At 40.9% G+C, this 21165-nt stretch overlaps 1 protein-coding gene across 1 annotated transcript in view; it reads left to right on the top strand.

Annotated features, from left to right (window-relative positions):
• Positions 1-20326, top strand: part of ndp (norrin cystine knot growth factor NDP) — a 45307-nt gene extending 24981 nt beyond the window's left edge. Inside the window, exons 2-3 of the mRNA XM_034078309.2 lie at positions 5515-5990; positions 19308-20326. Coding sequence (XP_033934200.1) covers positions 5784-5990; positions 19308-19532 — 432 coding nt within the window. The 5' untranslated portion in view covers positions 5515-5783 and the 3' untranslated portion in view covers positions 19533-20326. The remainder of the gene's footprint in view (positions 1-5514; positions 5991-19307) is intronic.
• The last annotated feature ends 839 nt before the right edge of the window (positions 20327-21165 follow it).

Raw genomic sequence — 21165 nt, 5'->3', positions numbered from 1 at the left:
ACAGATCAAAAACAAATCTAATCTACAAATCAAATCCTGTAGCAGATCGTAGGATTTAGCAGCCCGGTATATATTACAGTTATTAAAGATGGCATATGTATATAAAGTATATATTGCACATAAATCGCCATCACGCCCAATATTAGCCTCCTTTAGCTTGGCGCTGGTGATGTGAAGTCATGTGACCATGCTGTAGTTCCTTTATAGCCCAACGTTAGCCACCTTTAGCTTAGCGGTGGTGATGTGAAGTCATGTGACCATGCTGTAGTTCCTTTATAGCCCAACGTTAGCCACCTTTAGCTTAGCGGTGGTGATGTGAAGTCATGTGACCGTGCTGTAGTTCCTTTATAGCCCAACATTAGCCACCTTTAGCTTAGCGGTGGTGATGTGAAGTCATGTGACCGTGCTGTAGTTCCTTTATAGCCCAACGTTAGCCTCCTTTAGCTTAGCGGTGGTGATGTGAAGTCATGTGACCGTGCTGTAGTTCCTTTATAGCCCAACATTAGCCTCCTTTAGCTTAGCGGTGGTGACGTGAAGTCATGTGACCGTGCTGTAGTTCCTGTATAGCCCAACATTAGCCTCCTTTAGCTTAGCGGTGGTGACGTGAAGTCATGTGACCGTGCTGTAGTTCCTTTATAGCCCAACATTAGCAGCTTATAGCTTAGCGGTGGTGACGTGAAGTCATGTGACCGTGCTGTAGTTCCTTTATAGCCCAACATTAGCTCTTTACTTCAGAAATCAAGTGGTGTTAGTATGGGAGATTATCCTGCTGAACAAAACGTCTAAGTATCAACAACGTTTGTTTGCCTGATATCATATATTCTGCAACAATCCAAAATCCAATGGAACAATCCCACTCGTCAAGGGAGCACTTGAGATGCTATTTTCAGGGTCGATCGACAAAAATATGTCATCACTGCACCACTCTATTGTGTAACGCTGAAAAAAAGGGCAATAATGATGCAGATAGTATTACCTACAGCAGGGAGAGGATTTAAACTCACCCTGGTACTGTGTCGAGGTGCTGATTAGTGGTGTTGTTGCGTTCTGATGGATTCTGGCTGTATAAAGTGTCCCGCTGCTCCGATAACTCCGGGTCGTCCGCTACGTAAACCCTGCAGCACATGTGCGACCGGCCAACAAAGCATCTCGGGGAGTATTTGTTTTAACAGGCCAAATGATACTTGTATTTCTCTCAGGAGGAATGTTAAGGTTAAATGAGTTCGGGTGAACTTTCTGTGATGAGGAACATCAGTGTCGATGGAGATGGATAGAGTCTTTGATAGAGTTGTCTATGCACACACACAGACACCAACTTATGTTATAACTTAAAGAGGCCCTATTCTGCTTTTTGGGGTGCAGGTTAGTTGTGTGTTATATAGTTTTTTTTTGCATTTAAATGTATTTCCCAAAGCCTGAAACGCCTCCATTAGACTCCTTTGTTTACTTCCGAAACATTATGACATCAATATGTAACACTGGCGCTTCTATTGGCTAGTTAAGGGGCGGGACATCTCTAAGCGTTTGACCAATCAGAACAGAGCCGGCCAACTAACCAATCAGAGGCTCTTGTTTCAGACCAGCCTAATGTTTGTGTAAGATAAGATGAGATAAGATGTACTTTATTGATGAAATGTTTGCGTTGCAGCAGCATAAAAATTGAACATTAGAGAAATTAAAAGACTCAAAATAAACAATTCAAAATGTAAACATCTCAAATAGAAATAAAATAGCATTAAAAAAGTAGAAAATATAATTTAAAGCCAGACATTAAGTGTGTAAGGAATGGAATATTAACCTAATAATAATCTGAATCTTCACACATATTTGTTTCTGAATTGTTGTGGAAATGAAAATACTAATCCGAGTTGTTTTACCCTCAAAATTGTACTTTTTTTTTTAAGTTATGCTAAAGTGTCACGCTGTCTAAATGTATAACTATTGTGATTGGAAATGACCTAAGATGTTATCACGTTACAAAGTCCATTCTTTAAGTTGTAATGGTGCAACCGGTGCAGTATATCAGTAGTTTGGTGTGGAAACTGTAACGACTGAATGAACACAAGTGGAGGACTCAATAGCACGACTCGGAGACAGAGGATTAGGATGCAAAAAAGGTCTTTATATCCAAGGTTCGGTACACGGGAGATCAGTCAATAAGGCTAACAAAACAGACGAGGAGTAGACAGGAACTGGGTCAGGACACGAAGCTGGGTCAGGTACACGTGGAATCAGACACTAAGAAAAACACTGCTGGAACGCTAGGAAGAACTAAGACGACCTGGCACTGAAGGGACTGTGGATGCAGACTCAGTAGACAGAGGGAGAGATGATAATGGGGCACAGGTGAGGCTAATTAGGGAAGGGAAGCAGGTGGAGTTCAATCAAGGGCAGGAAGGCTGAGACTGAAATGAGAGAAACAACAATGAAAACAGGAACAATAACAAAAACATCAACATGCTGGCTAAGCCCTTACAGAAACTCTTTAACTACAAATCAAGTTTAAGTATTCAGGAAGAACTTTGAGCAAAGACTAGTGAATGTATTAGTTACGAGTGCAAACAGTCGGGCTTCACTCATACATTCACAGACAGCTTAAAATAAAAAGCCTTGAATCCTTGTATTTTAAAACCAGGTTAATAGTAATAAGAATATTGAATACAACTTAATTATTCTGATTAGTTTAAAGAAGGAAAAGTAAAATTACATAAGATTGACAAAATGTGTTTCTCCGCCTTAAACATTTTAATTTTTGGGAGCTATGCTAAGTGTACATTTATTTAAATTAGACATTACTTCATATGTTTATTGCTTTGTCCATATTTTGAGTTTTAATGGTGCAACCAGAATAGTATATCAGTATTTTGGTGTATGACTAAATATAAATCAAGGAGAAGTAAGTTAGGAAGGTGTAAGTATTCATGCTAACAAAAATAAACAATGCATGCACATCCACAGACATCTTCACATACAAAAAACATTGAATCTATAAAGACCAGATTAATACTTAAACTGTAAATTCACTTTATAGCCAAATATAAATGACTTTAGAAATAACTTTGTTCGAAGTTAGGAAGGACGCATTCATTGTAACGAGTGCAAACAGTCAAGCTAACAAATACAAACAATGCATGCACACTTACTGTAAAGACATCTTGACAAAGAAAAAACATTGAATCTATATTTCTATTAAGACCAGATTAATACTTAAACTGTAAATTCACTTTATAGCCAAATATAAATCACCTTACAAAGAAAAATGTATGAGTTAACAGGCAGACAGTCATTCATCTACGTACTGTATATCTCTACATAAAAAGCCTGGAATCCATATTTATATAAACGCCATGTTATCATTAGTAAGAGACTGTTAAATAAATAAGATCATTACTCTTGTTTTTGACCCGTCGACCTCCAGATGTACACACACACTTCTCCCTAATTCGCAACACATTGCCTGTTAGCACTCCTAACACGAACCCCGTTGTCAGGAGGACAATAAAACTATGAAGTTGGAGAACGAGAAAGACATAAATACATGTGAAAAATATGCTGCGGGACTGGCAGAGGGCTCGCCTGTTGGGAGAGCGATTTGTTTTAATGAAAAACCCTTTCCTGCGGAGAGGAGAGAGCCGGCTGCAGGCTGTTTATGCACGGCTTAAGTTTCTGCCCTGTAATAAAAGCACCAGGACTTATGCGTCTACGTGTGTGTGCAGTGTGTGTGTGTGTGTGTGTGTGAAATGAAAGTGATGAAATGTAATGAAGTATTTAATCAAGTACGTGTAGCTTTTTCATTTTATGCTACTTTATAGTTCTTCACGACTATATTTTAGAAACCAATGTTTTACTTTTCACTCACTTTCTGTCAGCTTTTATAGATCCGGATTTTTTTAGATGCAGAATATAAATCAACTTTGAGATATGATTATAGGTTAAAATATCCAGCAGGAGTTTATGAAATAATTAAAAGGAGCTCCACCTTTAGCAGCTGTGATGAACTGATGAACAGATTTCATATAAACACTTCTGAGGAGGGCCGTAAAATATAACAAGAACTTTTACTTTTCGTAATTTTTTGGTATATGATGCCTCAACGTTTGTACTTTTGCTTAAAGGTCCCATGACATGGCCATTTCTACTGATCATAATTCCATTGTTGAGGTCTACTAGAATAGATTTAAATCGTGCAATGTTCCAAACTCACATTGGTTTCTCACAGCATCTCTGTGTAGTATTATAGTCTGTGTATTCACTGTCTGTCCTACACGGCTTGTTGGAGCTCCTACCCCCACCTGCGAGGCTCCACTAGCACCCCTCCAGCGCGTCACAGTTTTGCCGCTGAGAGAGAGAGAGAGTGTGTGTGTGTGTGTGTGTGTGTGTGTGTGTGTGTGTGTGTGTGTGTGTGTGTGTGTGTGTGTGTGTGTGTGTGTGTGTGTGTGTGTGTGTGTGTGTGTGTGTGTGTGTGTGTGTGTGTGTGTGTGTGTGTGTGAGGAGCTCCACGGATTGGGTGCATTTGGGTATGGGCACGTCACTGTACCCAGGAAGAAAAAGAGAAATCCCCAACGAGGCGTTCTGGGGCAGCACAGACAGGTCTTCTCTGTGTTAGAGTTTTACTCGCTACAGGGTGTGCTTTGAGGGTGTGTGACTCTGCAGACCGTTTGCATGCAGAAAAAGCTACATAACAACAAGGGGACGGGTGATAACCGGAAAAGCATGACATGGGACCTTTAAGTAATATGTTAATATAGAGTAATATATTTTAAGTATTGCTCCTTTTGCTTACAGTAAGTACTTATGTGCTGCTCCACTCTCATCAAACATATCTACGATAATCTGATTCTATACAAAACACACACAAATAAACAAAAACACATGCACCCACATACCCGTGTTCCCCCCCTGTGGGGCCCACACTTTTCTCATCTAACTGTGGGGTCCACTTATTCCTGTTAATATCAGGCAAGATAAAAACAAATAATTCACAGTTATTGCTTCAAATAAACACACAAACACATACACACACACACACACACACACACACACACACACACACACACACACACACACACACACACACACACACGCACGCGCGTGCACGCACACACACACACACACACACACACACACACACACACACACACACACACACACACACACACACACATGCACAGAGAGGATAGTGTGGGATCTTTCCTACAGCACTTAAAGTAATTCCCTTGGATGTAAAAATGTCTAATAGACAAAACATACTGCCTACACACACACACACACACACACACACACACACACACACACACACACACACACACACACACACACACACACACACACACACACACACACACACACACACACACACACACACACACACACACACACACACACACACACACACACACACACACACACACACACACACACACACACACACACACACACACACACACACACACACACACACACAATATTGTCTCTTTATCAGTGCATGACTTCCTGTTTGTCTCCTTCTCACAGACTGCGGTGGATCCAGACAGCGGGGGAATGGAGCGTCCCAATGAAAAAAAAAACCCTCCTCCTCCTCTTACCTGTTTCCCTTCAGCTCAACGACCTTGAGCCCCCGCTGTACTAACAGGAATAAGAAACAGATCAGATAAAGACCACCCTCCCCCTCCCAAATCTCATTTTTTTGTGTGGGAAACAAACACAACTACTACTGAGAAAGCAGGAATAAAAGAAGACATTTTTGGACGTCCCGTGAGGAGACTTTTTGGGGTGGTCCCATCATGAAACCGTTCATTTCTGTGCCCCCTCCCTCATGGCTATTGCTGGTCCTGATGTGCTGCCCCCTGCTGGGCATGGTGGAGGCTGCAGGCGGAAAAAAAGCCAACGCTAACGCTAACCCCCACCTGGGAGATTCGGACCCTGAACGCTGCATGAGGCATCACTTTGTGGAGACCATCACACACCCCATTTACAAGTGCAACTCCAAGGTGAGGGAACATTCATTTTGATTGGATATTATTTTTAATTTTGTATTCATTTATTTAACAGTACACATTAATCAACATTTCTGTACATGTGCCATTTTCATCTGTAGTCTCTGGACAGCCTTGAACCCATATTTATATAAACACCATGTTATCATTAGTAAGAATATTAAATACATTAATTTTTAATGGATATTATTTATTTTGTATGTATTCATTTATTTAATTTGGTTAAGCTAACCAAAACAAACTCATGACTTTACATTGACAGATTTCTTAAACCCATATTTCTATGAAGAACAGTTTAAAGGTGGGGTAGGTAAGTTTGAGAAACCGGCTCGAGTGCGCTAGAATTTGAAAATACACAGCCGGAGAAAATCTGCCACTTCCTCACAGAGCCCCTCCCCCAACACACACGAACGCGCACATGACCAATGAGGGCACGAGATAAGTTTGTGCCCAGATGGACGTCTGACAGGCAGGTAGGCCCTCCAGTTACTTTAGCCGGCTCAGATGATTGGTCGTACTTTTTACAGCGCCACGGCTTCCAGATATGACATTTTGTTATGGATTTGTTGTCAAAGCACTTCAGATATTCATTGCTATCGGGACGTTAAGAGCATTCCATGGAATATAACAAAAAGTGTATCTCCAGCCGGTTTCTCAAACTTACCTACCCCACCTTTAATATTAGTAACATTATTAAATAAACCCTAAACATTACGAATGATCTAAACAAGGAAAATGACATCTACATTTACAAAGGATTGGTAGAACGTGTTTCCCCCCTTAAAAGTGTACATTAATTTTTGATTAGACTTTACATTATGTTTACACATTGCATAGACTTATTTATAGTTGTATTAGTTATTAAAGCACAAAGAGAAGAATACAATCTGCCCAATTGTAATCACCCGTTCACTTATTTAATATCAAGTTTTCTACGGTAACCGGGCCAACTGACAAAAAAAACGGATTTGTTAGAAATATCAGGGAAATGTTTTGTTCCAAGTCAAACCTCAGAGAAGCAAAGAAAACCCAGAGCAGTGGCCAAAACAAAGAATCCAAAAACATAATTTATTCATCAGACACATTATTATATTCCCACTAGGCTTTCTCAAAGGTCTGCGGCCTGTGGTTTGGAAACCTTGAACAAGAAGTGACACCTAAACATAAAATAAGATTGTTGTACTTAAAGGGTTTAGGTCATTTGAAACGTATGCACCGGCACTGGCTGTTCTGAGGTTGCACCTTAAGAGTTTATTGCACTTTTACGAGGATAAAAGCTTCAGCTAAATTAAATGTAATGTATGATGACTTAAGAGGGTAGCGGTAAGTAGAACCAAATCCAACCTTTTTAATCCTAATACATGTATTAATGTCCTCTCGTGAAGTCTGAACACAAACTGTCAAAAGGTAAAAATTGTAAGACGAACTGTGGTCTTTTTTACTCTAAATGGGAAAATGTATTTGAATATAAACACCATATTGTATTGAAGGACGCTTAGAATTAGAGATTGAGACCATAAACTGATCAGGAAAATGTTGTAATAAATAAAGTGAAAAGAAGCCTCCTTTTCCTCCTATACAATTTGACTTCTTTTTGAAACCAGTGGAGTTGGATCTCGCAGTTATATGTATTCTACTGAGGTGTATTGTATATTCTTTATATTTTTCATGTGTAGAGGACAGAACTACAACATTTTCTTCGGAAAGATTGCACAATAACTTTCATTGTAATGAACACTTTGAAACAGGACCAGAAACTCATCAGGGAATTGTTTTCTTAGGTTATAAATGAATTGAGCAATAGGCTAATTTTTTTGTAGAATTCTATACAATCTGACTTATTTTTGAGTTGGATCTCTAAAAAGTATTCCAAGCTATGTTGTATGTTCCTCACAAATGGTTTTCGAAGATACAATTACTAGATTCTCTCAGGAAAAAGTGAGGGTAATTTTCTCATAGACTTCTATACAATCTTTTTGCAACAAGTGGAGTCGCCCCCTGCTGGATATTAGAGATATGGCAAGTCTAACTTTGACTACGAGGTTTTGTTTGTTTTTACCCCATTCTCTCTGAAAAGCCTGTGTGTGTGTGTGTGTGTGTGTGTGTGTGTGTGTGTGTGTGTGTGTGGACTAGCATTACTATACTTGTGGGGACCTACATCTGTTTACATAGTCACGTGTGGGGACTCGCTTCCCTTATGGGGACAAATTGGAGGTCCCCATAAGGGTGAAGACTTGGTTAGGGTTAGGGTTAGGCATGTGTTGGTTATGGTTAAGGTTAGGACAAGTCTCCAGGAAATGCATGTAAGTCAATGTAATGTCCCCTGAAGTGATGTATACATGGTATGTGTGTGTGTGTGTGTGTGTGTGTGTGTGTGTGTGTGTGTGTGTGTGTGTGTGTGTGTGTGTGTGTGTGTGTGTGTGTGTGTGTGTGTGTTGGACATAAGCCACGCTGCAGACATATTCTGCGGCTCAGCTGGGACTCAGTGTTGGCTGAAGTGGACGTCTCTGTCAGCGACTAAAGGAAGAGAGATGGGCTGAAGACAGAAAGAAACAGTGGACATTCATTTACCAAATGACTCCCTAATTCATCACAATGTTTCCTTCTCTTAAGTGTTCGTCAACTCAGGGACTTGCACTTCACGTCTAGAGACTGATGAGCCGTTGAGTCACGTGAAATGCTCTCGTCAGAGGTGGGAAGTAGTGGATTACAAAATACTTTGTTACTGTACTTAAGTACATGTTTCTGGTATCAGTACTTTACTCCACTACTTATTTTTCGGATGACTTTTTACTTTGACTTCTTACATGTTGAACCCAAATACCTGTACTTTCTACTTCTTACACTTCGAACACAAATACCTGTACTTTCTACTTCTTACATGTTGAACACAAATACCTGTACTTTCTACTTCTTACATGTTGAACCCAAATACCTGTACTTTCTACTTCTTACATGTTGAACTCAAATACCTGTACTTTCTACTTCTTACATGTTGAACCCAAATACCTGTACTTTCTACTTCTTACATGTTGAACTCAAATACCTGTACTTTCTACTTCTTACATGTTGAACCCAAATACCTGTACTTTCTACTTCTTACATGTTGAACTCAAATACCTGTACTTTCTACTTCTCACATGTTGAACTCAAATACCTGTACTTTCTACTTCTTACATGTTGAACTCAAATACCTGTACTTTCTACTTCTTACATGTTGAACTCAAATACCTGTACTTTCTACTTCTTACATGTTGAACCCAAATACCTGTACTTTCTACTTCTTACATGTTGAACTCAAATACCTGTACTTTCTACTTCTCACATGTTGAACTCAAATACCTGTACTTTCTACTTCTTACATGTTGAACTCAAATACCTGTACTTTCTACTTCTTACATGTTGAACACAAATACCTGTACTTTCTACTTCTCACATGTTGAACACAAATACCTGTACTTTCTACTTATTACATTTTGAACCCAAATACCTGTACTTTCTACTTCTTACACTTTGAACACAAATACCTGTACTTTCTACTTCTTACATGTTGAACTCAAATACCTGTACTTTCTACTTCTTACACTTTGAACACAAATACCTGTACTTTCTACTTCTTACATGTTGAACTCAAATACCTGTACTTTCTACTTCTTACATGTTGAACTCAAATACCTGTACTTTCTACTTCTTACACTTTGAACACAAATACCTGTACTTTCTACTTATTACATTTTGAACCCAAATACCTGTACTTTCTACTTCTTACATGTTGAACCCAAATACCTGTACTTTCTACTTCTCACATGTTGAACTCAAATACCTGTACTTTCTACTTCTTACATGTTGAACCCAAATACCTGTACTTTCTACTTCTCACATGTTGAACTCAAATACCTGTACTCTCTACTTCATACATGTTGAACTCAAATACCTGTACTTTCTACTTCTCACATGTTGAACTCAAATACCTGTACTTTCTACTTCTTACATGTTGAACACAAATACCTGTACTTTCTACTTCTCTCATTTCCCAAACAGCTGGTTCCTTTAGTCTGAATGTGTGTTGGTGCGTGATCATTATTCTTTAGAGTCATTGCGTGCCTATTGGTTGGAACACGATCCGTGTATCCATCACTTCCTGGTCTTCTCTAAAGAAGAGGGACCAATGGAAACGTTGTCATGTTGCCGTTGTTCAGCATGGAAACATTCATTAGCTAACAATGACATTATTGTTCTATTGATATAAAGGGAGGTCAGGTACTCTTTAAAACAGCTGCTAGCTATGGGTACTTTTTACTGAAGTACACTTCAAAGCCTCTTTACTTTCACTTGAGTAAAGAAGTTTAGTCAGTACTTCTACTTTCACCAGAGTATCTTTAAACACGAGTATCTGTACTTCTACTTGAGTAAAGGATGTGTGTACTTTTGCCATCTCTGGCTCTCGTGGAAAATGGGGCTCTCGGTTTCCCCTCTTTGTCGTGCAGTTGTTCAGCGAGCATGAGTAATCCGTTCTTTGGTCTGTTTTTAATATTCGGGCTCTGAGTGTGTGGAGCAGGTGGCCAAACCACAGCTCAGGGAAGTCAGGGCTGAACACACACTCAGCGTGAGTCAGGATTGCTATTACAGTACATGGAAAACCAGCGGGACGCCTGGCGCAGAGACGGTAATACACCTCAGTGTGTCCAAACCACACAGAAAACACCTGCAAGAGTTTCTTTAACGTATTATATTCATATCATGTATACATTCTTAATCTGCAAAGTTACTCATACAGTACGAGTCCAATAGTAGTGGCTTAAAAAGTGGAAGTATTCAAGTTAGTTACAAATACCTCAAATAAAAGTGGTACTGGAGGTAATTAACTAATTTACGTTCTATTCATGTCCCTGTTTTCGAGGGTTTTTATTTATATTTGAGTTTTATCTAATATATTACACTAATATTATGTTAAATATAAAAATAGTTGTACCATGTTTATGAAAACATTTCCAAAGCTGTAGGTCTTGTAGACAACTCACACAATCCAATCCTGACCAATCACGGTTCATTTACCTTTTCAGGACAATCTTGACCGAATTTCAAAATCAATGTTTCATTTTCACTCCGAGAAAATTCAGAATTGAGAGCTTCAACAATTCAACAGCAAATTGTGACGATCGAAAGGCTGGAAACAAAGAATATAAGATTATCAAATAACTAAATCATTTGGGATTATTTTTCGTCAAATTCATAAATAGTTGTAGTTAATGTTTCAGTCAAACTAAAACATTGCACCACAGCTGAGGAATTCATCCAAAGTTGATTCAATTAGATTTACATGAAAAGGAAATGGGTCTTTGGCACTGGCGAATAAAACAACACTGACTAAATACAGTACGACATACAATTCACAAATAATATAAAAAAATGGAAATTGCATCTCAAAGAAAGTGTTGAGGCGTTTTTTCGTCTATTATCTTGGGACCACTATCCCTTACATCTAAAACATTCTCTCACTGTTTTATCAGTTGTATTTGTTTTATGTCCGATATTCATGTTGCATTGTTGGAGGAGCCGGTGACTTCAGTTTTTCATTGACATATCTTCACTGTAGCTAATGTGCTAATGACAATAAAGCCTTGAAACTTACGTTCAACCTGCCTTTAGTTTGAACGGGAACTATGTTTATACTCAGTGTTGTAGATATTACTTTCCCAAAGCCAGTCATCGTGAATGAGGAGCAGCAGACAGAGAGGAATTGTCGCCATTTGACAGTCTGATCCTCATCTAGGACAAAGACAAATGGTCTTAAAGTGGCGACAACACTCCTGATTGTGTGTCTGTGTGTGTGTGTGTGTGTGTGTGTGTGTGTGTGTGTGTGTGTGTGTGTCACCCTGCGTCACCCTGCCATGGCCCCAGACAGGCTTTTGTCAAAGTGGGAACACGGGTGGCGACACACAGCAGCTGACAGAAGGACACGGGAGGCGAGAGGCGACAGGAATGTAGTAACCCACAGAGGAAAGCCACTAATCAGTGTGTGTGTGTGTGTGTGTGTGTGGTGTGTGTGTGTGTGTGTGTGTGTGTGTGTGTGTGTGTGTGTGTGTGTGTGTGTGTGTGTGTGTGTGTGTGTGTGTGTGTGTGTGTGTGTGTGTGTGTGTGTGTGTGTGTGTGTGTGTGTGTGTGTGTGGTGGCTGGTCAGACTTGGGTAAAGCTTACTACATGAGGCAATTTGAATGCATTAGGGAAAATCGTCTTTGATCTATCCCAGACTACGATAACAAATCCCCGAATCCTGAATTAGAAAAGTAGACTGTGTGTGTGTGTGTGTGTGTGTGTGTGTGTGTGTGTGTGTGTGTGTGTGTGTGTGTGTGTGTGTGTGTGTGTGTGTGTGTGTGTGTGTGTGTGTGTGTGTGTGTGTGTGTGTGTGTAAAGCTTAATACCCTGGTTTTGTCCCCTCAGCCTCTTCTATCCCTGATACAGACACTATGCATTGTTCCAGTCATGGTCATCCTGCTTTAAATTATTCACACAATTAACCCAGTAATTGTCTAAAAGCCACTTAAGCACTTTAAGTAACTTTGCATTTAATTTAGCTGGGTTTATGGTTCAAACAGGACCTTGAAATAAATAATAATAATAATAATCCTTATATTTATTATAGCGCTTTATCAAAGACTCTCAAAAGTGTTGAGAAACATTCAAACAGTTCTTGGAAAATACTTAATTTGTTTTACTTATCATTAACGAATAGACGACACTTCACTGTCAACATGTTTACAGTTCATTCCTGTGGTGGTTTTTTAAATTCCATCAGGAACATGTGTGCTGTATCGCAGTGACATACACACAAGGAACGCATCTGAAACTAAGGCCAGCATCTTAAATACTGAACATTTGACCTCAGGGGAAAGTCGTCTTTGATTGATCCCAGACCACGATAACAAATCCCGTGTGTGTGTGTGTGTGTGTGTGTTATCTCCCAGTCTGCAGGTGCAAGGCTGAATCTGGGAGGCTGCTCACTTTAACATCGTAGTCAACAACAATCTCTTTTGTCATCGCTGACAGCGCCTGCACGTCCTCAAAACCCCCCGTTTAAATGACTTCATGTAGCCGACGCCCATTCACGATGTGTGCTGTGAAGACACAAACTCAAAACAGCAAATGTACAGCTTTCTGTTTGCCAAGTAAGATATGGACACTTTCTTCGGTCCTGATATCGATGGGGAACAAACGGTTTCACCATTTTGGAGCTCGGATAGCAAGCTGTACACTGCCATTTCATGGACTGTGATTTGTGTGTGTGAATTTTTGATCTAGCGGGTCTAAGAGCGGGTCTAAGATCTAGCGGGTCTAAGATCTAGCGGGTCTAAGAGCGGGTCTAAGATGGCATCAGCACTACATCCCTCCATAGACTCCAGCGCAGCCGCCAGACTCCTCCCCCACACCAAGTCATGGCACACATCACCCCGGTCCTCAAAGAACTCCACTGGCTCCCCGTCTCTCACCGCATCCACTACAAACTCCTGGTCCTCACTTTCAAAGCCCTCCACCATCTGCCCCCCCCCCTTACCTCACTGACCTCCTCACCCTCTACCAACCACCCCGGTCCCTCAGATCCTCCTCAGCCGGTTTGCTTTCCATCCCCAAGGCCAAACTCTGGAGCTTCGGGGACAGAGCCTTCATGTGGCAGCCCCGAAGCTCTGGACCTCCCTCCCCCAAGACCTCCGTGAGTCTGAGTCCCTCACCCTGTTCCAGTCCCGCCTCAAACCCACCTCTTCAACTCTGTATCCATAAGCCCCCCCCCTCTCAATCAACTTCCTCCTGACCGCTTTTCTGTTTTGTTTCTTTGTTTCTTTTTAGTTTAGTTTTAGTTTAGTTTGTCTACCCTCCCTCCCAAATGTAAAGCGTCTTTGGGTTCAAGAAAAGCGCGATAGAAATATAATTTATAATTATAATTATTAAGATCACACATAGCCGCTCTCACTGGAAGTAACAATTTCCGGCATCAGCGAGCTACCTAGCAATTTGTTTGTGTGTTGGAGCAAATCATTAAAGACTGCTTGATTAACCCCAGAAAAATAACGGTGGCAAGTGTGGTATTATGTTTATTTAATGTAACCTAATGTTAAGTAGCCACGGTGAGGATGAGAAGCATTCATGTCATGGTTTGGTCACCTGACTTCAAGGAGCAGAAACTCTCTGAGTCCGATCATAAAGTGGTCCAGCAGACTTAGCCACAGCTAAACCTGGAGACGCTGCACCTCAGGCAGTTAAAGCGGTTATCCAGCTCCATATTAGAGGATGACTCCCTCCCTCTGCACTCAGAACTCAAGCTTCTTCCTTCGGGCCGCAGGCTAGTCGTCCCAAGGAGTAGAACGAAGCGCTATAAAAACAGTTTAATCCCAGCAGCTATTGCACACTTTAACACATCATAGGAGCGTCACACAGATGCAGTGTGCGAAAAAGTACCCGTCCCACCGTCCGGGACGTGTTATTTACAATATCGGATCTTTCAATTGACTTGTCCGGCGGATAAGTGACGTTTTTCGCCCCGATTTATTGACAAATTATTGATAAATTCAGTTGACAAAAGGCAGAACTCATCCGCAAATTGTCCGTGTCCGCCATTGTTCGTTTAGAAGTGTTAGTTTCGGTTCTGCTTGTCGATTCCTAAGGAAATGCATCTCGCCGCTTTCTGTACAGTTAGACGGGGCGGGGCGGGACCATGGATGGATAATAAGTGGCAGGGTTGGGAAACTCTATTCCGAGTAGGAACAAATAACAATTGTCCGGTCCCGGGACAATTGTTATTTGAGTTGTGAGGACAGGAGGCCAAGCCGCGGACTGCAGCTCTCTCTATGTTCCGTATCAGCGTCTCTCTCTCTCTCTCTCTCTCTCTCTCTCTCTCTCTCTCTCTCTCTCTCTCTCTCTCTCTCTCTCTCTCTCTCTCTCTCTCTCTCTCTCTACACACAGAGGATCCGCTGCCCGTTTAACAGCCTCATCTTTTAGCTCTTGTGTTGTTAATATTGACCTCCAATAGGCGCGTTCACACCGCAGTACTTTTCCCACAAAGGTTCATGAGAACTTAGTTCATGAGAACTCTTTAGTTCTCATGAGCGTTGCTCGCTTCAAAAGTTGAGCAATGTTCAACTTTTGGCGCCTCGGCAGAAGCGTCAGCCAATGAAATCCCATTTATGCAAATCTGCCAGTACAAGCGCTAGCCAATCAAACCGCGTGTATGCTGGGAGAGACTACGCAGGTCATTTCCTCATATTCCAAAAAATTGAGGGAAAATTCATCGTAGCGGTCGTGATTCACCCGGTGCTGAATGATCAGTCTCTGTTCATCTACCGGAGGAGCCAGGCATGGAGGGAGGTGGCAGAGACAGTGGGTGGAACTGGTAGGTTTTCGCCTGTTTGGGGATTTTATATCCAGTTTACTTCGTTTTAACATTGCTATTACTTTGTATGTCGGGGGCGGGAGATTCATGTGATTGGTTGTTGGTCGCGTTGCTCGCAAAAAACCCCCAAGCTTCAGACACGCCCACCTCCAAGCGTCAACGCACACCGCTGTGTGGACAGGCCGTTAGGCAAATGAAGCCGCTGACGTCACTTCTTCTTCTTCTGCTTTGGGTTTACTGGCAGGCCGCAAACCACTTCACGGCGTATACTGCCGCCCGAAGTCCCCGGCCGGAAGTCCCCGGAGTTGGGGAAGGCTTCAGTAGAAGCTGTTGAGAGAAATCGCTAGAACGCCGACACCTCCTCATCTCCACCGCTCCCATGTTTTATTTTGTGTTGCCATAAGTTAGTCTCTCTGCGTTTGTGCGCTGGGCTAATGCTAATGCTAAGAATGCTAATGTGAGGATAATAAAATGGCGGCTTCACAACACTTTTTGGGGAGTTTTACGGGGCGTGGTTTGCAATCCGCCCAGCCAATCAGACATTGGAACCTTGTTCTCCCACGGAAGTCCCTGCTCTCTAGCAGGGACTGAAAAGGGGGTACAAAGTTTCTCATGAACACATTTTAGTTCCGGCTCTTTTTGGTGTGAACGCGACAAAAGAGTTCTCATGAACCTTTGTGGGAAAAGTACTGCGGTGTGAATGCGCCTATTTCCTTTATGAAGTGAAGCAGCCTCCCTGTCTGTGTCCTCGCGCTGTCCTCACATCCCCGGATCCCCAGACTCGGAGGAGCACAGGGATGTCAGTATTGTTTATGAAGCAGGGTATAGGAAGTACATTATTGAAATGAAAATACTATTTATTTACTTTTACAAACAGTGAGCAGCTGGGCAGCTGCAGCAGGTGTATTGCAGGACCTGTGTAAGCGTCTTTGAGTTGTAGAAAAGCGCTAGGCCTATAGGCTATAAATATAATGTATTATTATTATTATTAGGTTATGTCCTATGTGTTGGACATGTGTGGTTGGACTGTGTCTCACAGGCAGGTTGCAGTAGCATCAGAGGAGACTGGGCCAGTTGTACATTCTCAAACTTTACCACTTAGAACTAACTAATCAATGCAGAGATTATTTTTATATAATTGTATTCAATAACCGTAAGAAATTAAACAGTATGAAGTGATTTGTAAATAGGAATACAGATTTGACTTAATGTTTTCATAAATATATTTCTCTCCCAGTTTGTCATGGGACTTATTTTGACCCTCTCAAAGAACCGGAATCGAGAACCAAAAATAACCGGAATCGAAAAGCAGAACCGGAATCGTTCAAATCTAAACGATACCCAACCCTTTGTGGGATTCAGTAAAATCTTACCGCTCACTTACGTTAGCGGTGTCGTAAAAACCGTGGGAAAATGTAAAATACGATGACGAAGAAGAAGATTCCAGTGGCCCCAATTTATGTCCATTCGGGACAAGTGAAAAATGTAAATTGCCAAACTCACTCAGTACTCTCTAAAACTTTTTCTCACACTGAGATGCCTATTTTTATAATGTGAATTTTGAATGTCCATGTTTGTACTAGTGTTTTCCTTCTTAAAATGTTTTTAAAATATTTTGAGAAGGGTATACTTGTACTTTTACTAGTCCTTTTATTAGAGATGTGTCTGTTGTTTGTTTTTAGTGCCAGGATGGAACCCTTGTCTTTTTCTCTGCAAACAGAATCTACCTACGGGTACAGATAAATAACCTGAACCTGAACCCAGGCAACTTTTTGACCATAGTGCTTTACATGTATATCTAAAATGTTTTGCTTTGGGAGACACGTTGGCCCTTAAATAGGTACAGAAGTACTTGATTCCAGAAGCAGAATTCCTTTATTAGCCCCGTACAGCGTTGCAGAAAAAGTGACATGGCAGATAAGAGGCAAGCCATAACAAAAGTAGCTAACATGATATTTAAGATACATCATATGTTTGAACCGTGTCGATGTGAGAAGGGCCGGATGCATTCACAGCCATAAGGCCAGCCGAGGGTCTGAATAATAATAACACATGACACTTAAATCGAGCTTTTCTAGAAACTCAAAGACGCAAAGTGGATTCGGGCAGGAAAGGGAGGCGTCGTGATGTTATTTGATGTCTTCTTAACTCTGTGTTCAGATGGTGCTTCTGGCTCGCTTATCGCAAATCCAATTAAAGTGTGGGCTGTTGCTTTTAAGGTGGAGTCTCCAACCACATCATTTAAACACGTCGGGCTTTTCTCTTGTTGCATGAAGGAGAATCGTTGCCGTAACTTTAATGTCTGGTGTTTTATAGAGTGGTGCAGTGACGCGTCCTAAAACCCAGAAGTAGAATCATCATAAATCGAATCGATAGAAAATGATAAAAGTAGGGTAGACATGTGGAGATTATCCGGCTGAACAAAACGTGATCCGTCTTGATAGAGATTTTGAGGGACAACTGGTCCGCTTTCCAAATCTCCACGCGTCCCTAACAAGCTGGTTATCATACAGGAAGGAGTCCAGAACATACAAGTATCCGTTAAAAACAATAATCTATTTTAATGGTAATATAACAATGCAATACAATCAATACATTACCATACAAAGCCATATCATATCATATGCGTAATGTCAGGAGTATGCCTACTCCTGGCCTTTGTTCACGGGCTGCCACGACCTTCCGGTCCGGGCGGCGCGAGAGGAGAGAGACAGAACAAAAAGCTGAATAGGCTTTCATACCAACAGATACAGGAAGGGGTGGAGTTTACTCAACCTCCACACACCCCCCCCCCCCCCCACCCCCACATTCCAGAGACCTCAGATGTGTCTTAAAGGATATTTCTTTGCTTCCAAAGATAACACAAATATTTCACCTCTCATATCTCCAACTTCTGGTTACACAGAATATAAAGTAATTAAACCCACACATATACTATTCAAGATATGTAGACTTCCCTGAAACATGACATGCTAGAGATCTTAAGCAGAATATACTCTTCCCCCACCTAGCACCATGTCCTGCATACATACACCTCCCCCACAGAGCAATAAAACCCTGTTTACTCTAAACAGCCCTTGTTTAGAGTCATTTTAGTCCTCACATTTATGAAAGGATAAAACAGAGAAATCAATATAAAACACAAACACAAGTATTGTTTGAACAGTATTCACTTAACTGCTACTATTGATAATTACCAGAGAAACTCAAGGGACCTCTTTTAATATCTGGAAATTGCAACAAGACTTTCTGCCATTTCAAATGTAACACACTTCTTAAATATCAGATGCTGCAGTCTCTTAAATGATTTCGACCACAGACCTTATTCCCGGCTATTTTCCTAAACCCTACGGAGAATTGCATTGCTTTTTTGTCGAAGAAACCGGAAGGAGTTTACTTCCGGGTTTTAGGACGCGTCACTGCACCACTCTGTACGCGTGCATCATCTCAGTGCCGCACTCTTTAAATGCTGTTGAACTGAAAGCAGTATCGAGGTTCATTGCTAATCTAAAGGCCCTTACTTCTCATTAATTTAGTCTTAATGCACATTATTCAATTTCACATTCTGTTCTTGTACATATCATATTCTATTGACATGTATAGACTTCTTTTTATTTTGTATTTTTGTATGTTATTATATATGTTGCATCGATGGAGGAGCTCAGAAGAATGTCATTGCCATGTCTACACTGAAGCTTTGAGCATATGACAATAAAACCTTTGAATCTTGATGAAATCATGCATCTGAAATGTCCTGAAAGCTACTGTCTCCTACTGTTGTTATCCATCTACAATAACGTTATATAATGTGGTGAAATGTAGACATTTTACCGCATAATAGGGGCCTTTAACCCTGTGTTTTGGAGAGGAAAGGGAGTCGTTGTAATGTTATTTGATGTCGTCCTAACTCTTCTTCCTGCTGTGTTCAGATGGTGCTCCTGGCTCGCTGCGAGGGCCACTGCAGCCGCTCCACGCGCTCAGACCCGCTCATCTCCTTCAGCTCGGTGCTCAAACAGCCCTTCAAGAGCACCTGCTCCTGCTGCAGACCCCACTCCTCCAAGCTGAAGGCGGTGAGGCTGCGCTGCTCCGGAGGAACAAGGATCACCGCAACGTACAGATACATCCTTGCATGCAACTGTGAGGAGTGCAGCTGAGGAACTCTCAAACCATTCCTCTGTTGGCCTAGAGACTCAAAGCTGCGCTAACCTGGGACTCAGAACACTCGTCATTATGTGCTTTCAATCATTCGTCCACAAACAAGTATCTGTCTGGAGCTCTTTGGATTGAACAAATCGACGGGTCGGCTCGAGATCTATCCATCTATCTTGGGAGTTTGGATAGTGACATTTAAAACTGACCTGAGACTCAGAACCCTCTTTACCTTCTGCATTATTATCACCTTTTGTCTGTTTTCATGGTGTTCAATTGTCAATTTGAAAATATCAGAGGGAAAAAGTTGTGCACAGATTGAACTACAAAACTAATCAGTCCAATATATAAATCGGAAAATCGACGGCAGCTCGAGACGATTTCTTTGGAGTTTGAATACCAGAGAAAGACAATCTTTACTCAAGTAGAAGTACAGATACTCGTGTTTAAAAATACTCTGGTGAAAGTAGAAGTACCGACTAAACTTCTTTACTCAAGTCAAAGTAAAGAGGCTTTGAAGTGTACTTCAGTAAAAAGTACCCATAGCTAGCAGCTGCTTTAAAGAGTACCTGACCTCCCTTTATATCAATAGAACAATAATGTCATTGTTAGCTAATGAATGTTTCCACGGCAACATGACAACGTTTCCATTGGTCCCTCTTCTTTAGAGAAGACCAGGAAGTGATGGATACACGGATCGTGTTCCAACCAATAGGCACGCAGTGACTCTAAAGAATAATGATCACGCACCAACACACATTCAGACTAAAGGAACCAGCTGTTTGGGAAATGAGAGAAGTAGAAAGTACAGGTATTTGAGTTCAACATGAGAGAAGTAGAAAGTACAGGTATTTGAGTTCAACATGTAAGAAGTAGAAAGTACAGGTATTTGAGTTCAACATGTAAGAAGTAGAAAGTACAGGTATTTGAGTTCAACATGTAAGAAGTAGAAAGTACAGGTATTTGAGTTCAACATGTAAGAAGTAGAAAGTACAGGTATTTGGGTTCAACATGTAAGAAGTAGAAAGTACAGGTATTTGGGTTCAACATGTGAGAAGTAGAAAGTACAGGTATTTGAGTTCAACATGTAAGAAGTAGAAAGTACAGGTATTTGAGTTCAACATGTAAGAAGTAGAAAGTACAGGTATTTGAGTTCAACATGTGAGAAGTAGAAAGTACAGGTATTTGAGTTCAACATGTGAGAAGTAGAAAGTACAGGTATTTGAGTTCAACATGTAAGAAGTAGAAAGTACAGGTATTTGGGTTCAACATGTGAGAAGTAGAAAGTACAGGTATTTGAGTTCAACATGTAAGAAGTAGAAAGTACAGGTATTTGAGTTCAACATGTAAGAAGTAGAAAGTACAGGTATTTGAGTTCAACATGTAAGAAGTAGAAAGTACAGGTATTTGGGTTCAACATGTAAGAAGTAGAAAGTACAGGTATTTGTGTTCAACATGAGAGAAGTAGAAAGTACAGGTATTTGAGTTCAACATGTAAGAAGTCAAAATAAAAAGTCGTCAGAAAAATAAGTAGTGGAGTAAAGTACTGATTCCAGAAGATGTACTTAAGTACAGTGACAAAGTAGTTGTACTCCACTATATCCCCCCCTCTGATGATAATGACCTTTAAAATTGACC

The sequence above is a fragment of the Pseudochaenichthys georgianus genome, unplaced genomic scaffold, assembly GCF_902827115.2.
Source record: "Pseudochaenichthys georgianus unplaced genomic scaffold, fPseGeo1.2 scaffold_410_arrow_ctg1, whole genome shotgun sequence".
NCBI classification, from domain to species: Eukaryota; Metazoa; Chordata; class Actinopteri; order Perciformes; family Channichthyidae; genus Pseudochaenichthys; species Pseudochaenichthys georgianus.
Note: the sequence above shows the minus strand (reverse complement) of the source record. Positions and strands in the feature narration are given on the sequence as shown.